This window comes from Solanum tuberosum, unplaced genomic scaffold, assembly GCF_000226075.1.
Source record: "Solanum tuberosum cultivar DM 1-3 516 R44 unplaced genomic scaffold, SolTub_3.0 scf00633, whole genome shotgun sequence".
Lineage (NCBI taxonomy): Eukaryota > Viridiplantae > Streptophyta > Magnoliopsida > Solanales > Solanaceae > Solanum > Solanum tuberosum.
Window position 1 is genome coordinate 31,617 of NW_006239553.1, and position 19,835 is coordinate 51,451.

The 19,835-nt window shown below is 32.9% G+C and overlaps 3 protein-coding genes across 4 annotated transcripts; 2 read left to right on the forward strand and 1 right to left on the reverse strand.

The window, feature by feature from the left end:
- Positions 1-2,411: 2,411 nt before the first annotated feature.
- On the forward strand, positions 2,412-5,483 carry LOC102597842 (cytochrome P450 CYP82D47-like). Its single transcript, XM_006366409.2, has 2 exons — positions 2,412-3,444; positions 4,825-5,483. Exons 1-2 carry the CDS (start codon positions 2,503-2,505, stop codon positions 5,446-5,448), a joined length of 1,566 nt encoding a protein of 521 aa, XP_006366471.1. The 5' UTR covers positions 2,412-2,502; the 3' UTR covers positions 5,449-5,483.
- Positions 5,484-10,263: 4,780 nt separating this feature from the next.
- Positions 10,264-14,729, forward strand: LOC102588014 (inactive protein kinase SELMODRAFT_444075-like). Of its 2 annotated transcripts, XM_006366376.2 has the most exons (8): positions 10,264-10,613; positions 10,696-10,832; positions 11,712-11,806; positions 12,210-13,240; positions 13,329-13,489; positions 13,582-13,661; positions 13,889-14,210; positions 14,335-14,729. In XM_006366376.2, exons 1-8 carry the CDS (start codon positions 10,418-10,420, stop codon positions 14,461-14,463), a joined length of 2,151 nt encoding a protein of 716 aa, XP_006366438.1. In that variant the 5' UTR covers positions 10,264-10,417; the 3' UTR covers positions 14,464-14,729. The 2 variants fall into 2 exon arrangements, with proteins under 2 accessions (XP_006366438.1, XP_015160375.1); XM_015304889.1 differs by lacking the exon at positions 10,264-10,613 and having other exon boundaries at positions 10,746-10,832; positions 11,712-11,816.
- Positions 14,730-17,299: 2,570 nt separating this feature from the next.
- LOC102588343 (myosin heavy chain kinase B-like) lies at positions 17,300-19,308 on the reverse strand. The gene is made up of 2 exons (XM_006366377.2): positions 18,559-19,308; positions 17,300-18,235 (listed from the first exon to the last, which is right to left on the reverse strand). Exons 1-2 carry the CDS (start codon positions 19,093-19,095, stop codon positions 17,459-17,461), a joined length of 1,314 nt encoding a protein of 437 aa, XP_006366439.1. The 5' UTR covers positions 19,096-19,308; the 3' UTR covers positions 17,300-17,458.
- Between the last annotated feature and the right edge of the window lie 527 nt (positions 19,309-19,835).

Genomic DNA, 19,835 nt, shown 5'->3' on the forward strand with positions numbered 1-19,835 from the left:
GGTCTAGTCTCCCTTGTTTGTGAATGAAATAATGCTCATAAAATTTGTGCCTCATGCCACTGTTGTATGCTACTAGTTTGTAATATTGTAGTGCAAATAATAACAGAACTTCAAAATTCCTACATTTGAAATGTGATTGTAAAAGTATTTTTGGAGCCCTTACAATGTAACTGTGACATTAGGCCTATATATTACCTTCTCAAAAGAAGTCATGAGGGTTTGGAAAGCAATTTAATAAAAGGAGAAACTACTTTGTTACATAAACATTCTTTTATCATATTTGCTAATTTTCTCTATAGTTTGAAATAAATATATTTTATCTTACTATTTAATAATTTCATACCAGATTTTAAGTCAGATACATGTGAATCACACTAGATACACACTATATACATGTATCTGGTGTGATTCGAACGAATCTGGGACACCAGACACGTCAGCGGAATATGAGAGTTGTGCGCGAGATGGGAGGGAGGCGAAAGAGATATGAGCATGGTGAGCAAGATAAGAGGGAGACGGACAAGATTTATCTATTATACTAGATACATGTGAATCACACTAGATACACACTATATACAAATATCTGGTGTGATTACATGTATTTGGGATACTAGATATGCGAGCGAGATATATATAAGAGTGGAGAGTGAGATGGGAGAGAGGCCAGCGAGATTTGTCTATATATCCATGATATATGCGAATCCACTAGGATACAATGTATATAGAAAAATTACACCTAATTTTGAGTTTGTTATCCCTAAATACATGTATCTTGATGTATTTAGACACACCAAAATCTGATAAAATTCATAATATTGCAAACTATCATGTATCTAAGTAATTAACTCTTAAACTAGTGGAATTTATGTACGTTGTCTTTAAAAAAATGAACAAGTTATTGGGTGCAATTGTTGTTGGAACATTATAGGTAGGACATGAGGAAAACTGATTATTGTTTAAAGTTCGAGAGTGAAATTATTTTTTAAAATAATTTTAAAATGACAATAATATTATTTTTTTATTTAAGCAAATAAGATGATTTTGTAGTTTGTCTTGAAAATCTATACAATTTTTTTTGTGTGTTATTTGAACTAACATAATTTAATCCTTGTCCTTAATTTGAATGAGTTACAGAGTTAATGCATTTTTTTGGCTTAATACAAGATCTTGTCATTCCCTCAACCCCACCACCAATTGCACGATGTCTTTGTTTCTACTAACTTGTGACGAGAGGGAGTTGTTCGGATGGTAAGCACCCCTCACTTTCAACCTAAAAGTTGCGAGTTTAAGTCACCAAGGAAGCAAAAGGGGTGGGAGCTCCTAGGTAACATAAAAAAAAAACTTTTGTGTTCTGAACCTACTAATTCATGGTAGTGAATAGGAGATCCACCTTCATCTTTATTTGTTTCGATCGAAAAAATAATTCGAAGTGACATGTCAATTAATGTATATCAAGTAATTTTGTTTTTATTTAAATTTTTTGCAAATTGAACGAAATTATCAACTAATTTCATTAAATACTAGTCACATCGTTAGGTACTACTCCCCCCGTTTCAAAAAGAATGGCTTCCTTTCTTTTTTAGTCTGTTTAAAAAAGAATGACTCATTTCCTTTTTTGGTAACATTTTACTTTCAACTTTCCAGGTGGCATGTTTAAGACTACAAGATTAAAGGACAATTTTATATATTTGACATAACTTTAATTTAGGGCCACAAAATTCAAAAGTCTTCTTTATTTTCTTAAACTCCGTGCCAAATCAAACTAGGTCATTCTTTGTAAAACGGAGGGAGTATTATGCAACTGATTTGCAAACCTAAGGTACTACTGCCTTTATTTCCACCCAGCTGGAGGAGCCACTTCTGACTTGTCCTTCCCCTAATTATTTTTATTGAGCTTGTCTTCTTTTCTCATCGTCTAGAGTAATTTTCCTAGATAGTCATTATGTTTGGAAAATTATCTAATAATATTATTTTTATTTGTTTTAGGACTATAATATCATCTAACTTAACATATTTTCTTCAAAATATACTTATACAAAAAGACTTCTTTCTCACTCCTAATGAATGACATGTCATATTATTCCATTTTTACTACTGTAATAATTTTAAAAAAAAACTTTTTAAATCAACGTATATGTATAAAAAGTTAAAATGACAATATTACCATATAATTGTAAAAAAATGTTATAGTTTACAAAATATATAATTTTACTAATTTTTAATATAAAAAACAAACATCCAAAGAAATAATTTTTGCATAACTAAACTTCGCATAACTAATACCTACATATTAATACTTGCATAACTAATATCCGCATTATTAATACATGTATAATTCTATTCAACTAACAAACTACCCTTGTTTCATAATAGGAAATTTTTCCAAAATCAAATTAGGAAATTACTCATCTCTTTTTCATCTGACGTTCTGAATATAAATTAGCATCAATCAGATCAACGAGTATCTTCCCCAAAGTAACTAGCTCCTTTCACAGAGCAGACATGGATTTATTTTTGATTGCCGTTACAGTAACTTGCTCATTGCTTGTTTTCTTCTTTCTTCGCAAACAATTTTTCACAGATAAATCAGAGCGTAGAATTAGAACAGTACCTGAAGCTGGCGGAGCATGGCCTATTATCGGCCATCTCCACTTCCTCCGTGGATCGAAAACTGATCAATTGCCTCACAGAACCTTAAGCCGCATGGCAGATAAGTACGGATCGATTTTCGGAATGAAGCTTGGAGTTCATCAGGTTGTAGTTGTGAGCGATCCCAAATTAGCCAAAGAGTGCTTCACAACAAACGATTTAGCCCTAGCCGGCCGGCCTAAATCAATGGGTTCAGAAATCATGGGCTACAAACACGCCATGTTTGGACTTTGTTCTTATGGTCCTTACTGGCGAGAAACAAGGAAGATTGCCACTGTTGAACTTCTCTCCAATCGGCGAATCGAGATGCTCAAACACATCAGAGAATTTGAGGTAAAATCAGGTATTAAAGAGATTTATAATAATTGGGCGGCGAAGAATAATTTAAATGGTGTTGTGAAGATGGAGATGAAGGAATGGTTTGGGGATATAGTTATGAACACTATGGGGAAAATGTTATTCGGAAAAGGGCGAAGGAGTAATGAGGACGAAGGAATAAATAATGCTCACAAAGCAATTCGAAGATTTTTCGAATTATTAGGAGCATTTGTTGTGGCTGATTTTTTACCTTATTTAAGATGGCTGGATATAGGAGGCCATGAGAAAGCAATGAAGAAGGTTTCTAGAGAAATGGACTCTGTTGTTGAAGAATGGTTAGCAGAGCACAAAACGAAGAGAGAAATTATAAAATCTGGTGAAGCAGAAGAAGATTTCATGGATGTCATGCTTTCCATTTGTGAAAACAGAGGTCTGCCTGAATTTGATGCCGACACTGCTATCAAAGCCACATGCATGGTACGTTTCTTTATTCACTTTTTTCATATTTTTAACTTTATTTTATTTCATATTATTTATTTACTGTATTTTATTTGAAATAATATATTGTATCATCATATATATATATATACACACAAATGCACGAAATTTACCATCCACATTTCATTTAAATGTAGATTAGATTTGATGTTTGTCAATAACGGACAAGAGTTTGCACGATAAATTTTTCTCAATATAAACTTCATATTGTATTTGTTCTATCTGTTGTGATACCAATCTCTCTTCTTATACGTTAGTTAACTAAATCAAAGATGTACACGTGTGTTTGATATGAAGAAAAATATTTTTATATTTTTTTCATTTTGGTGGGTTTATTTGTTCGTGTATGTGTATATTTAAATTTCACATCTATCATAATTGATATTATCTATATAGATAAATGAGTTTTAATTGTCATTTACAAAATATAATTTAATTATTATTTAAAGTTTACTTATCCTATAAATAGGTAATTTTTAAAATTTATTATAAAGTCCACTATTATTTTTGTTAATTATTTTTTGTATTACGTGATTAAAACATATTTATAAAGTTATAGCTCATTGTTATTTCACTTGTCTACATGATGTATATTAGAGTTTTAATTATTATTAATTAAATTATGTTTTCTTATCTTGCTTATTTATTTCAGTATTGAACATTATCAATTTATATATACTCAATTAGTATTTCAATAGAATTGATAATATACGGTTAGTATAAGTATCCAAAAAATTAATGGACAAATGTATACATATATTGCTTTTGAAAAAGAGAAGTAAATGTGTCAAAGTAGTTGATTTTAAAGTATTAAATATTTATTACATTAAAAAAAGTTTAGGATAAATTAGTGAGTAAATTTCTCATTTATAATTTTTAAAGGCCGTCTAAAATGAAAATGTGACAACTAAAATAGGATGAATATAATATATATATATATATATATATATTACTAAAATAATTAACAAAATGTATAAAACTACTCATAATACTTCATAAATAACTCTACAACTATTAAAACTCTTCAATGACTACAATTTTGAAAGGGGTTAAATTAATTAAAATAGTGACAATTTCTATGTCGCAACTAATTAAATTTTTCAGCTATATTTTAGTAGGATTATTTGTGGCGACGGTGATTAACTCGCTACTAATATCTAATCTTTCGTGGTGAAGATCGCCGCTAAACTTATACATTTTGTGGCAACACTTATTTGTCGCCGCTAATTCATCTAATTTTGTGGCGATAAGATAAGTCGCTATGAAAAGACATCATAAAAGCTCTGATTTCTTGTAGTGTCACTAATAATCTATTGATTGTGTGAAGCTGATTGGTGAATGTGTTGAATTTTTTATAAGGGTGTACTAGCGGCAGGTACAGACACCACGATCGTAACTTCAACATGGACTTTATCTTTGCTCCTAAACAACTATGAATCACTAAAAAAGGCCCAAGATGAGCTAGATGCTCACGTTGGCAAGAATAGATGGGTCCAAGAATCGGACATCAAGAACTTGGTTTATCTTCAAGCTATTGTCAAAGAAGCATTACGTTTATATCCGGCTGCACCGCTCGCAGTACCACACGAGTCGATGGAGGATTGTACCATCAGTGGCTATGATATACCAAAAGGTACTCGCTTATTAGTGAACATATGGAAGATTCATCACGATCCTAATATATGGCCAAATCCTCACGAGTTTAAACCAGAGAGGTTCTTGACGACCCATAAGGATGTGGATGTAAAGGGCAATCACTTTGAGTTGATACCATTTGGTAGTGGAAGAAGAATGTGCCCTGGAATTTCTTTGACCCTTCAAGTGGTGCCCTTTGTAATAGCAGTGTTGCTGCAGGGGTTTAACATCAAGAGACCTTCAGATGAACCAATTGATATGAGTGAGATCTTTGGATTGACAGTGCTCAAAGCTTCTCCGCTTGAGGTTCTCCTTGCTCCTCGCTTGGCTCCCGTTCTTTATGAATGAAATAATGCTGGAAAAAATTGTGGATCATGCCACTGTTATATTGAAGTAAAAACTATAACAGAACTTCAAATTTCCTACATTTGCAATGTGATTGTAAAAGTATTTTTGGAGCCCTGCAATGGGAATTTTAAGTATTTCAACTATATACATGTATGTATCTGGTGTGATTCACATGTATTTGAGATACGAGATATGAGAGTGGCGAACGCGAGTGAGATTTGTCTATGTATCTCATATACATGCCAATTCACTTGCTAGAACAAATTACACCTAATTTTGAACCATGTATCTCGAGATACATGTATTTGGACGCACCAGATTTATTCATATATTGCAAACAAGTGCGAATCTAAGTAATTATCTCCTAAACTAATGAGATTTGTGTAAATTACCATTTAAACAAATGAACAAAGTTATTGTGTGCAATTGTTGCTGGTACATTAGGTACGGCCTGAGGAAAACTGATTTTTTGTTTAAAGTTTGAGAGAAAGATTAAGTTTTAAAAAGGTTTAAAATGACAATAATATTTGTGAACACAAATAGCCCAGAGGCTAGACAAGTTGTTGGGCCCAAGGCTGAAAACCAGGAAGTGGCCCAAGAATAAGACAGCCCAACAATAGATTTGCTTGGGATCCATATATTGTGAAAGAAGTTGTTTGATCCTCTCATCTCTTTCTAGACAAGTTTCTTATCCCTATTCTTAACTCTAGCTTTAGTTACTTGTTATTTCTGTACTTTCTATTGTAATTCAATAGTTAAAGTGTTGCCATTGTAATTTAGCTATCGGTAGAGATGGAGTTAAGTGGGGGTTCGTGGGTTTGGATGAACCCTGTAGCTTTTCCGTAGATCCTGTATTTGTAATAGAAAATTAAATAAATATATATGTATATTAATTTGTCAACCCCCTAATAAAATTGATTGACGGCTCAATAGTAAAGAAGGGGTGATTGTAAATGTTTTCCACACTAGTGTTCTGGGTTTGAAAAATATTTTTCTCCTCTGTTCTAAAATTTAGAACCCCCAAACACCTAATCCTGATTCCGCCTCTAGCTATCAATGCTTTTATAATACTTGAGTATTTGTGTTGAGAATTCAGGTTCGTTACAATAATATTTTTTATTTAAATTAATGAATCATGATTTTGTAATGTATCTAGAAAATCTATATAAAATCTTTTTTTGTCATTTCCGAACTAAAACAAATTCAAACCTTGTCCATTGAATGAGTTACGGAGCTTTTTTTGCGCATAATACAATGTCTTGTCATTCCCTCAAGCCCACCAACAATTTCACGTTGTCTTTGTTTATGTGTTAATTTGTGAATTGATCTTTTTCTTTTTTTAAAATGTTGTGTTATGGACCTACTGATGAATCATGTTAGTGATAAGGAGAGCTACCTTCATTTTTATTTATTTCAATTGAAAAAATAACTCCTAAGGGAACAAAAACGTCAATCTATTTTATTGATCACTAGTCACGTTGATAAGTACTATTATGCAATTGATTTGCAAGCTCGCAAGGTACTACTGCCTTTGTTTCCACCCAGCTGGAGTGGAGCCACTTCTGTCCTGTCCTTCCCCCTATTATTTTTTTAAAGCTTGTCTTGTTTTCTCTTCTTCTCTTTGACTACTAATAAATCTTTTTTTTTTTTTTTTTTTACTACTAATAAATCTAATATTTGAGTTATGTATATTAATATAAAGATAAAAAATAAATAAATTACACTATCAATTATAGCAGATTATGTACATTCTGTTAGGGTTTTGCCCTGATTTCCTTATTTTATTTGAAGTTTATATTTTCCTAAAAGAAAAGACAAAACATTACCATAAATGTTTTTACTTTTCCGGAAAGGAAAATATAATATTCTTTCATATTTGGTTTATTCTTTCCTTAGAGGAAAAATTTGGAGATCTATAAATTGAAGATCCTTATTTTCATAGCATAACACAATAATATCCACAATGTAGACATTTAGAGAGTTTTGTTTATGTGGAGATTTTCTCTCTACAGTTTTTATGTTTTATTAGTTTTAATTATGTAGGTCAATTGGTCCTATCATATAATAATATTATGTCTTTTAGTATAGTTTTATGTGTCGTCTAATTTATCAACCATATTATTTGCAATTGTAAACTTCCGCATGACGTTCTAATCACCCTTCATAACCCAACACATTCTTTTTTCAAATTATCAACTCACAGTTATCGTTAAAATTCGCATTGTAAGCACTATCCACTTTAAAAAAAATTAAAAGGAAAGAAGATCCGAATAATGTCATGTTATCATATATAAGCATATATTACATCAAAATTTTGACGTTGTTTTCAGAATATTATAGAGTAAAAACTTATTCACACTAGTTTAATTAAATTAATGAATGTAAGACAAGTGTCTTGCATACATTTTTATCATTGAACCGTAGTTCTATTTATGTATTTTTGTTTTAAATTTTAATTTTTAAATTGATTAGTTCGATATAATTAAATATCCGATGTGAATAAGTGCTTATTATACTTTTACCACCATATGTATTACCACGTTATTTGTATTTTATTTTTTTTGTCTTCTTTCTCGTGATTATTTGAGGTTTTCTTTTGTTAGCTTCTGAATGACACTTGATTATTTCGATCCCAATAATTCATACATATGAAAACTTTGAAGAATTAGTAGGGATATTACGGCAGGTCGTTCAATTGGTTGATGGAAATGGTCGATCTCAGAGATAATGCAAAAGCATTGGGAAGAAAACCAAAATTAAACTTAGGAAGTGTTGGGAAAATAGGTGAGCTTTTATGACTTGCATTATGTGTTGACCCTTTCATGGCCAGGCCAGCTTGCCCTCCATGTGATTGATACCACATTTCCAATAGTATAATGGCCCATGGGTGGGATGTAGAGTTGCTTATGGATTCATCTAAACTCAGTTATTTTGATTCGGAAGTTAGATCTAACTATAAATTAAAAATAACAAGAGATAAAGTACAAATAGTTTATTTTAATAACCAATAATTATATTTCGATTTAAAATTTCACTTGAAATCATAAAGTTCAAATCATGAATCAGTCTTGACAATGAATTTTTGAAGCTATTTGCTCTCATTCATGATTTCTAGGTTAAGAATTGTTCAAAATCATACGAGGAATTAATTACTCATTCTTTGTTTATTCAACATGAAACTCTTTAGTATTTGACCTCACGTCCATGAATGAACATCTGGAGTATAGACAATTTAATATGAAAGTTCGTCATTGGTAAATAATATTTTGCTCTGATAACATATAAATACATGAATCTCTAGCTTAACTAACTTCAAAAGTTAGTTGATGAGAGAAAAACTATCCAACACTATATAAGGAGATCAAGTATGGCTATTTTGTGTTCGAATTCTAACCACTCATCTCTTTTTCATCCGATCTGACACTCTTCAACACAATGGGTTGAAATCTGAAGTCTTCATGGTAAACGATTAGGAGTAATTAGTTAATTAATTATTACATGTTGCGTACAGAAGAGTACTTCACTAATTGAGATTTGGAATGTATATGATTTTTTCAAAAAAGATATTTAATTATGACTAGGATATTGATTGAGTAATAATTAAGTAGGAGAATGAAAGTCATGCATTAATTGCCTAATAAGTGTAATCACATGATTTTTTGTGTGACCTGAGCTAGCTGTCTTGAAAACAACATGGCATGCATGCCAATGCAATTGTTTTAATTTTTTTATTTTCTCTTACTCTAAAGTCTGAAATTATCAATTCTGATTTATTACTATTCATAGGGTATTTTTTTTTCTAACATAAATACAAATATACACTCTAAAAGTATTCTGAATCTTTAGTCCTCATCTGTTCATCTCAGCCCTACATTGTCCTCCACACATCATTTTCATGAACTTGTACTCCCAATTACCCCCTTTTGCTTGGCTGTTTATGTTTACACCCTGAGCTTTCATGATTCCTTCATATATACGCATATATTACTTAAAATGTTCGACCGTCATTTTTTATTTTTCGAGAGCTTTTTGTATGTCAATATGATAAACAATATATTATAGTAGTAATAAAAATTTACATAATTTGAATCTCGAAAAAAAATATTCATATCAATACTAGATAGAAGGAGAACAACATCTCAATCAGAATTGGGGGCACAAAAAAATTCATCGAAACTCCTACTATATAAAGTAGATTATGGATTGTGTTATCTTCTTCGTGTGCTTGCATTTCATAGTTGAATACTCTTAGTCAAAATCTTTTTATCTCCTACTATTAATCAATAGTTTAGAATGTTTTAGCAAATTATTTTACTCTGTTACAGTTTATTTATTCTTTTACCATAGAAATATAATTTTATACAATTCTCATTAATAGCTTTTGGTGACACTTCACATAATTAGACTCTAAAATTGGAATTAACTTACACTACAGTAATTTGAATTTGCACCTCATACGTCTACTTCAATTAATCATATTATATTTGATAATTTATTCATTTAGATTCATGCTACTTACCCTGATTATTAGTATACGATTTAATTTCCACTTAAAATCATTATCTTAATAGTTAGGTGAGATCAATAAAAATTGTGGTTGAGTGATAAATATTATTTCATTTTTAATTGGAGATCTTAGATTTGAATCTTCTTACTTAGGTATAGATTCGCATGTACTTTGGTCTTCATGTGGAATTTTCCTAAGCATAATCGAATTTAGTCGAGCTATAATATAGGTGACATCAGAAATGATATAATGAAAAATAAAAAAAATAGTTAAGCAAGTATTCCAAAATTAAAATCACAATCAAGCTAGCCCCACTTTTAGCTCCCCATACTATTTAGAGTATAGACCACAAAGCTCTCTTCTCCCGGCAAGTAGTTAACCAACCGCTCAACCTCAAAGGGAAATTTCTCTGCTTTCGCCGTAGTGTAAGCTTCACCGGTCGCCGGAATCTGACATCATACAATGTTCCCGCCAAAACCTCAACGCCGGACTCAGTCGATGCCACGTGGCATTTCTCCTAATCTGGCCGACAAAGTGATCGTCGCCGTGAAGGCGGAGAAGGTGATCAATAAGACCGCACTAGCTTGGGCTATAACTCACGTTGTTCGTCCTGGTGATTGCATTACGTTGCTAGCCGTGTTTTCTGATGAGAAATCAGGTATATTTTCCGATGAATTTAGCTAGTAATTAATCGTATGTATCGTTTAGATTTCACCTTTTTAATAAAAAAAAAATTACAGAGAGAAGAAAATTCTGGGGATTTCCGAGGATGAGAGGAGATTGCCGGAGTAATGAACGGACGCATTCACATGATCGGATTGGACAAATCACGGAGTCTTGTTCTCAGATGGTTCTTCAATTTCACGATCGCATAGATGTGAGTAAAATTTAATTTTTTTTTTTTTATTAATAGTAAGAGAGAACTGAGAAGGGGAGTTTGGCGTAACCGGTAAAGTTGCTTCCCGTGATCAGGAGCTCACGGTTTGAGTTGTGGAAACAACCTCTTTGCAGAAATCCCCCCGCATAGCGTGAGCTTAGGCTTCTGTTTTAACCGTCCTCCCGTCTCGCTGGGAACTGCATTTGCTTTACTAGGAGGGAAACATTTTGAACTTTTAGCCCTATGATAGATTGATGTATGTGTATAACCATGTCGTTCGAGTGGACCGGGGTAGAAAATTCCAGGTAAATGTGTAGATTAAACATTTAGGAATTCGGTGTAAGTTGAAAATCAATTGCAGGTATATATATATATATATATATATGTGTGTGTGTAATTCAGTAGTTAATCTATATTAATTTGTTCTTCAATCTCTATGTCAATTGTCATATGATTGAGTTCTTTATGGATTAAAGAAGATTCTAAGCTTGTCAGGATCCAATGTAAACTGTTGTACTTAAAGGTAATAATTTGTAAGGAGTTGCATGTGCTCTGCAGAATCAATGGCTGGTAGGTAATAAAATATTGAAGGAATCTTTTGGTACTTCTGCTAAGTTAGGCCTGATAACTCAGTGATAGTTTTGGTGATCAATCATTAGCACTACAATGGACTTCTATCTTTTCCTGGACTAATGAAATTAAGAGAAAAATATTGAGTCGAGTAAGTAGAAAGTACGCTGAAAAGTAGTTATCTTTCCTTTAAAGATTAAGATTTACGCTTGTTTAGACAGAATTGCAGTGAGAAATATGATATTACCCTTGCAAACAAGCATGCTTAACAGTAATGAAATTGTAATTTGTATCATCTTCTGTTTGTAGGTTAGGGTGCGAATTAAGGTCGTCTCAGCTTTGTGTATTGGTGTGGTGGCAGCTGAAGCAAAAAGCAATGCAGTCAGCTGGGTCATTTTGGACAAGTAATAGCATGTAAATGTATTATATCCTTTTTCACTTTCTCTCCTTGCCTCATCTCTGTTACCAACGCGAAATGGATTTTTTACAATAACTTCAAGTTGATTTGCATGCATATTGCTGGATTATGGAAAAGCTGTAGTATACCATATGTTGTTTCTCCTCTAATTTCTCACCGAGACATTTACATAGGAGGTGTATGTTACTTCTATATGTTCTCCATATACCTTATATACTGTAATTGTAATTGTTAGTTGCTTTTGTAGTTTTTTTCTACTTTTTTATATGGGGCTATCTCATTATTCTTTGTTGTGCATAAGGCAATATGTTTCTTTTCCTTTTCTCTTTCCCCTGTTTTAATATCTAGTGGACTCATTTTCTTTTTGTTTTATCACCTTTGTTCTACAGAAAATTAAAGTTAGAGCTTAAGCATTGCATGGAAGAACTTCGTTGCAACATTGTAGTGATGAAGGGTTCCAAACCGAAAGTTCTCAGGTTAAATCTAGGATCTTCAGAGGAACTACAAACTCCTTTCTTTTCTGCCAATTCCTCTCCTGTTTTGGATAGTAGAGACTTACAGGATGAAAGAATGAAGCATTCTACTCCGGTGAGCAGTCCCGAGGATCAAAGAACATCCTATATCAGAACTTCGTTGCTGAATTCATTGACGGATCCAGACACATTCCTTCTATATGAACGGAATCCCCTGTATGAAGGGCTCGATAAAGAAACATTTTCACCGGTCCACAAGCAAAGTGGGCGTGATCATCCAGTAAATGACCTGCCCTCGTTTGGGGAAAGGATAATAACTCTTTCAACTGTTCCTAAATCTCAAACTCATAATCATAAAACAATCCTTTGGATTCCGCAGAACGATATCATTGCTGACAACTATTCAGCTGTAGAAAACTGCAAAAGTACCTCACATTCAGTCACTTCTAGAAATGAAAATCAGAATTTTATCGGGTACAACAAAAACCTGAGTACCCAAAGAAGCAAGTTAAATCAAGACACTGACATGGACTATCTTAACTCCAGCATCAGAGAAGCAGTCTCTTTAGGTCGAACTTCCTCGATACCTCCTCCTCTATGTTCATTCTGTCAATGTAAAGCACCATCTTTTGGAAAGCCTCCGAAACTATTTCACTATGAAGAGCTACAAGAAGCAACAAACGGATTCTCAGACAGAAATTTTCTAGCAGAAGGTGGGTTCGGTCTGGTTCATAAAGGGGTTTTAAGGGATGGATTGGTCGTTGCAGTAAAGCAGCTGAAGTTTATTGGTTCTCAAGCAGACGCTGATTTTCGTAGGGAAGTTCGAGTTTTGAGCTGTGCCCAGCATAGGAATGTTGTACTGCTGGTTGGTTACTGCATTCAGGGAAATAGGAGACTATTTGTATATGAGTTTATATGCAACAAGTCCTTGGACTTCCATTTGCATGGTATTTTCTGTTTAATTTCTCTTTTAAGTTCATCTGCAATCCAACCTATATGGTGCAGCTTCATATGAAGTTCAAATAAATATTGCAGGAACAAAAGAAACAGCTCTAGATTGGAGCTCACGTCTTAAGATAGCTATCGGGACAGCAAGAGGCTTACGTTACCTTCATGAAGATTGCAGAGTGGGATGCATAGTTCACCGGGATCTCAGACCAAAAAACATCCTCTTAACTCACGATTTTGAACCTTTGGTAAGTTCTGAAGCTATCTATAATTGTGTGTGTTTATGGATAAACACTTATTCTTCTATAAAAAGCCTAATCATATGGCTTATTTATTTAAGGTTGCTGATTTTGGGCTTTCACAAATGTACAATGAATGGGAAGTTTCTGAAGATGATGAACATCTAATTAGAACTTCAAGGTAATTTTTGTTTATCTTTATGTCTATGCTAACAACATCTCAATCTTCCCCTAATTGTTGCTTATTATTATTGATAGACTAGAACTTTTCTGCCTAGTGTCATATACATCTAAACAGAGATCCCAAGCTCTAAGACAGCTTATGTTTGACTTTCTTTTTTCAGACTCATCGTTGACAGATAGATTGATGGTTACTTGATGAAAATTATTTTTGGAGTTGTTTTCCAGGTATCTTGCCCCAGAATACTCCAATGATGGGAAGGTCACGGAAAAGGTTGACGTATATGCTTTTGGCTTGGTGGTATTGGAGTTGATAACTGGTAGAAAAACCACTGACTTGCAATGCTACAGCGGTCAGCACCTACTTCCAGGAAGCCTTTCCCCTATATCTGGAAAGGGGCAATATCTTTCAGCTTTTAAAAATCAGCTGCTCGACTCCAACTTGATGTCATCTCAGCTTGAAAACTTCCCTTATGAACTACAGGCAATGAGTCATGCTGCTTATATGTGTCTACAGGAAGATCCTCATCTGCGACCTCCCATTTCAAAGGTTCTGTTTTCTTCTTTTATTTTGTATTAGAGATGTATGGTTAGTGTATTGTTTTCCATTCCGTAGGCCTAATGTACCTGATGCATGTTGGGAAAGTTATTCGTTATTTCTTTTAAATTTTCAGGTACTTAAAATACTAGAAGGAGGCAGTGCCATTCTTGACTCAAATTCATTTGGCAGTAGAAGTGGTTATATGCAGGGACCTAAAAACCATCCTGTATCAAAGAGACATTCTCGCAGGCTCTCTTACTAAGATTATCGAAAAGTGATTTCTACTTAAGAGTGGTGTGAATCCTAGATCCTCTAGTAGACGTTTTCGCTTCATACTCTAGAATTAATAACTCCAACCTAAGATAGATAAAGTTGTCATACAATTCTATTTTCTTTTTTGTACAATTTATACTTTTCTCATCTCTCATTGTATCACATTTCTGGTGTATATAGATGTAAGTTCATTCGTGCATCTTCGTGTAACTTCTTTGAACCCTTTGACCGAAGCTATCTGAATTTAATTTATTTTCATATTTTCTCTTAAGTGAGAAGATGTTTGGTGTAATGGAGACTGATATTTTGGCCATCGACGTGGGACGACTTGACACCCCTCAGAAGCCAGGCCTGCCAACTTAAGTGTGGACAACATAATATGGGGTCCAACATTGATCAGTAAACCCAGAATTGGGATGGCTCTGCCTCTGATATTTGTTTAAGTTTGTCAACTTTGAAATGCACTAATGAATATCAGTTAACAGTAATTAAGAAGATAATTGAAAAAACTCTTGTATGCACTAGCCTGTCAGTGAGGTTGGTTTTGAAATGTTGTTCGATTTAACAAGTTTTATTCATTCAGGTATACTTGATGACTATGAACAAGAAATTTTGATATTTTACTTTCATATTCATCATTATAGAAGTGGTTGATGGGCTTCTTGAGGTGTCCACAAGTCATCGCAATCAGGGGCGGAGCTAGGCATCTAAACCCCTTCGTCCAAAAATTACAATATACAAAGTTCATCAACTTTAATATATTTAATTTAGTATATTTTTTTATTTCGTCACCAAAAGTGTTATGACATTTAAGAGTCAAGATTTCCGCTCTCACCTAACACACTACACCTGCAGTAGAAAAGAAGAAAATAATGGACGGTACCAATGAAGAAAGAGAAGCAGAGCTACTTTAAGCACATGGTGGTTCGATGCACACCCATCGTCCGACGAAAATTATGTAGTGTAAATAATGTAAACGTTAGTTATTATGTCTTCCACAATAATTAAAATATTGTGTACCTAGTGGTTGATACCGCAGTATTCAACTCTCGTATACATAATTATATCAGATATGTTTCTAAATATAAAATAAAAGACTTCATGATTTGACAACGTGCACATACATGTTTGGCATGTGTATTAGTAAATTCACTTCAAACTTGTCTTAACTTATACTTTCTTGATTTGTTCCTTGTGAGAATCTTTTAGTGCTGGTAGTGATGAGAGAACGTGGGAAGAAATTCAATCATACATCTTTTTTTCTTTTATTTTTATCAAATTAAAAGGGTCAAAACGTCAAGTCGTGTACTCGATGACTAAGTTGGTGCAAAGTATCTCATGAGAGAGGTTATTGATCAATTTCCCCACCAACACCTATTTAAATCGAGTTCATCATCACACCTCTTATTTAATTTGTGAACTATTGCTTAGACAGTAAATTTATTCAATGCGTAATTAAAAAAAATAGCAGTGTTAAGAAAAAGAAGTTGTTCATGGAACATGCTTCGCAGTATCATTGAAATAAACAAATAATCGTAATTAATAAATGTGATATCTGATTTGCCAGTTTCCAAATATATTTATTTATCTATATAGAACCATGAAAAAGAAGGAATAGTGCCACACTTCATCTTGTCATTGACATGATCGAACTACTCCTTTGTCAATAAGAACATTCTAATTCTTTATAAACGAAACTCTTTTAGCAAAAACCAAATTAAAGTAAAGAATTGAAGGTAAATTAATGATTCTTCTCGTTTCTTTTGTTTCGATTATCATATTATTTGTTGTTGTTATTATTCTCTTCTTTATTATTTTTCAGTATAACTTCTTTGCTATTATATTTGTGTACATCTTATACTCTCTAGACTCCACTTATGAGATTATACTGAATATATTATTGCTATAATTGAAAGCAGATAAGCAAATGCATCCGAAGCAAAAGAATGAACAATTGAGATTCATTCACCATTAATTAAATGGGCAAATTACAGAAATCACATATTTTTAAGACAAAATTACAATCTATCCCTTTAGTCATAGTTAGGGCGAATTACAGAAATCACATACTTTTAAGGCAAAATTACAATCTATCCCTTAAAAGTTTATAATTACAGAAAATTTTCAAACGGATACAATAATATAAGCGCTAATACATTAATCTGATGGGCGAAATACATTAATCGTTAAGTAAGATACATTATATTTTATACATGATACACCAATCTGATGTACATTTTATACATGATACACTAATCTGATGCGCGAGATACAATAAATATAAGCGCTGATACATTAATCTGATGTGCGAGCTGATACACTAATGTGATGCGCGAGATACAATAATATAAGCGCTAAATATATTAAATCTGATGCGCGAGATACACTAATTTGATGCGCGAAAATGAGGGATTTTGGAGATTTGTAAAACTTATAGGGGATAATGGTAATAAGTAATCTAAAATGTGAGATTTCTGTAATTTTTCCTAATTAAAATTCACAGGTTCTAACTCGACTTTTATTAAGAAAGTTTCAACCTTTATTATTAGACCTACTTAATCAACATAATTCGTATCGATCATATTAATAAATTTAGAATACCAAATATGTAAACTGAAATAAAAAGATAGAAAGTGAATTAGTAAATTTCGAATACTAAATTACTAAAAGAAGATCACTCGATATTTATATTTTGTTGAAACGGTATGATGAAAAATAGATCCGAAAAACTCTTTTTAGTTAGCAAATATTTAACATGCTATTTTATAGGAAAGTGGTATAAAGTAACTAAGAAATTATAAGAAGGAAATTATTCACACAAAACAAAATATACACACTACATTAATCACATCACTTACACCATAATTAATCCCTTAACTACATTATCATCTCAATTAACAATGGTGTAAAATACCATGTAAATTATAAGTACTAATTAAAATCATGCATCAACATTACACGTGTCATACACTCGGACCATCCGATTAATATTTAACGGATGGGATTGAATCCCAACTATTATCCACTTGGCCATTTTGTTGCATAGTGGCCATTTGATGCAAATTATGTGCCATTTCTGAAACACTCCAAATTTTAACCGATTTATCAAGACTCCCACTATAAACCACCCATTTTTTTTCACTTCCGGTCGAGGAAGATAAGGTATCTTCCTCGCCCGCTAAACATTTAACCGGTCCATTATGACCTGTTAATATAGACAAACACATATGAACCGGACCGTCCCGCTTCCAAACAATAATATTTTTATCTGCTGAACCGCTAAAAACCAAATTTCCAGCAACGGCTAAACAAAGAACCGCTAATTTATGCCCTTTAAGAACCCCACCATGTGTTAAATTTTTCTTCTCACGTTCCCAAAAATTTAAAACCCCATCTGATGAACCGCAATAAACCACTGAACCGGGTTTATTAACCGCTAGAGCCGTAACGGCGCATTCTTGGTTAAGTAACGTTTGAACAAAAACGTGATTTACGGTTTTTCCGTTTGACTCTCTTTTCCATACTTTGACGGTTCCGTCAGCTGAACCGGTGTAGACGATTCCGTCTATACTGGCGACGACGGAGTTAACGGCATCGTCATGGGCTTTAACGGACTCTAAACATTTGGAATTATCAACTTTCCATACTTTAAATGTTCTATCCCATGAAGCTGAGTATAGAAGGCCTAGACTATGGTCCATGCTTAAACATGAAATTGCGTCACAATGCTTGATCCAAAGAGTGGTCCGATTGCGTTTTACCTGTTCAGACATAATATAATTAAATAATTAAAAGCATATTATGTTTAATCATGTAAAAAATAACATTATAGACTTAGAGTTTGATTCAAATCTCATTACCATGGAAAAATAAAAAAATATCAAGATCGTGAAAAAATCATGTACATAAGTGAGGAAGTACGTTAAGACAAAATAATATTAAGTACACTTTTTACATTAAAATATTTGACTGGCCCGTAAAAAAGAATCAGATCATTAAATCATGAAAGGTCCTAACAAGTCGTCATATAAAATGAAATGTAGAATCAAGAAGTTATTATTTGTTGAATGGTGAGTCAATTTACCTCTACATAGTTGCTAGGTTTAATGGAAGCCTTGAAAATGTCAATGAGTTTTGGCAAACTCCCAGCACGTTTATGGTTGTTAGGGTTCTTCGATTTCACCTTCCAAACTCGAACTTTTCCGTCTTGATGACCGGTGAATATCTTCTCTCTGGCGATAATAATAGCTTTAACAAGACCGCTATTTGATTTAAAAGCTGAAAATTCCTTCATATCCTTCCAAACACGTATGTTTTTGCTATCTGAACCAGTATAAAGAATATCATTCTTTGCAGCTAAAGAATAAATATGTCCTTCTTCACGAACAAGGGACCCAATGAGTCCATTTTGTGGCAAGTTTTTTGGAAAATCATCATCGAAGTTATACCAAGGGGATTTAGTATAAGGGGAACAACTTTGGTTCCATGGAGACAACATTGTAGGGGACCCGTCTTCGCTAAGGCGATTCGGGTCATAAGCCGAGAAACTGCTGTGACGGACGTCAAAATCATCGTCGTCCGTCACAGCAGTTGACGACATGTTGGGCACGGAGTGTACCATGTTGTTTAGAAAACTATTGTTATACAAAATTATTTGTTACTATAGGGACAAGTTTCAACTAACATTTGAGGTTAAACTTGTAATTTTTTTGGCCTTTTCTTTGTTACAAATTTAATTTTTCGAATTTTTTCCAAGAAGAGGAGAATGATATGACTTATGAGAGAGAAAAGGCAAAGGGAGAAAAATGGAGATGAGGAGAAAATTGTAGGATAGAAGGGAGAATGGTTGAGAGGTTTTGTAGGGAATTGAATATATATATATATATATATAAGATCTTGCTAAAAGATATTGACACGTGTACGGTGGATATTATTATGGATTTGATTCAATTTTCGGTTGTTGTAGTATATAACATAGATAACATTTTATTAGCGTCTATATTAAACTTTACTTATTTATTACTATCATAGTTAAGTGATTTTATGAAGTACTACAAATTTATACTCTATTTACTAATTATGATAAAGGAGAAAAAGTATATATGCAAATATTTGACTTGCATTTATTGATTTGATATCGCTACGTTTTTATTAGGAGAAATGATTTGATATAAGAAATCTGAAAAAAAATTATTTTCTTTTATTTAAATTGTAAGAAGATAAGAAATTTCATTTTCTCATTTTTACATGTCCATTAGGGATGTTCACGGGTCGGTTTGGATCGGTTATTGATCAAAACTAAAACCAAACCAACTTAATCGATTTTAAAATTATCAAAACCAAACCAAACCAAATATAATA

What these genes read in the sequence shown, in the direction of transcription:
- LOC102597842 (XM_006366409.2), top strand. Translation starts at nt 2,503, where the DNA reads ATGGATTTATTTTTGATTGCCGTTACAGTAACTTGCTCATTGCTTGTT. An exon ending in CTATCAAAGCCACATGCATG is followed by an intron (nt 3,445 to 4,824) that starts GTACGTTTCTTT and finishes ATTTTTTATAAG; the next exon opens with GGTGTACTAGCGGCAGGTAC.
- LOC102588014 (XM_006366376.2), top strand. Translation starts at nt 10,418, where the DNA reads ATGTTCCCGCCAAAACCTCAACGCCGGACTCAGTCGATGCCACGTGGC. An exon ending in CTTGGACTTCCATTTGCATG is followed by an intron (nt 13,241 to 13,328) that starts GTATTTTCTGTT and finishes TAAATATTGCAG; the next exon opens with GAACAAAAGAAACAGCTCTA. An exon ending in CATCTAATTAGAACTTCAAG is followed by an intron (nt 13,662 to 13,888) that starts GTAATTTTTGTT and finishes GTTGTTTTCCAG; the next exon opens with GTATCTTGCCCCAGAATACT.
- LOC102588343 (XM_006366377.2), bottom strand. Translation starts at nt 19,095, where the DNA reads ATGGTACACTCCGTGCCCAACATGTCGTCAACTGCTGTGACGGACGAC. An exon ending in AACCTAGCAACTATGTAGAG is followed by an intron (nt 18,236 to 18,558) that starts GTAAATTGACTC and finishes ATGTCTGAACAG; the next exon opens with GTAAAACGCAATCGGACCAC.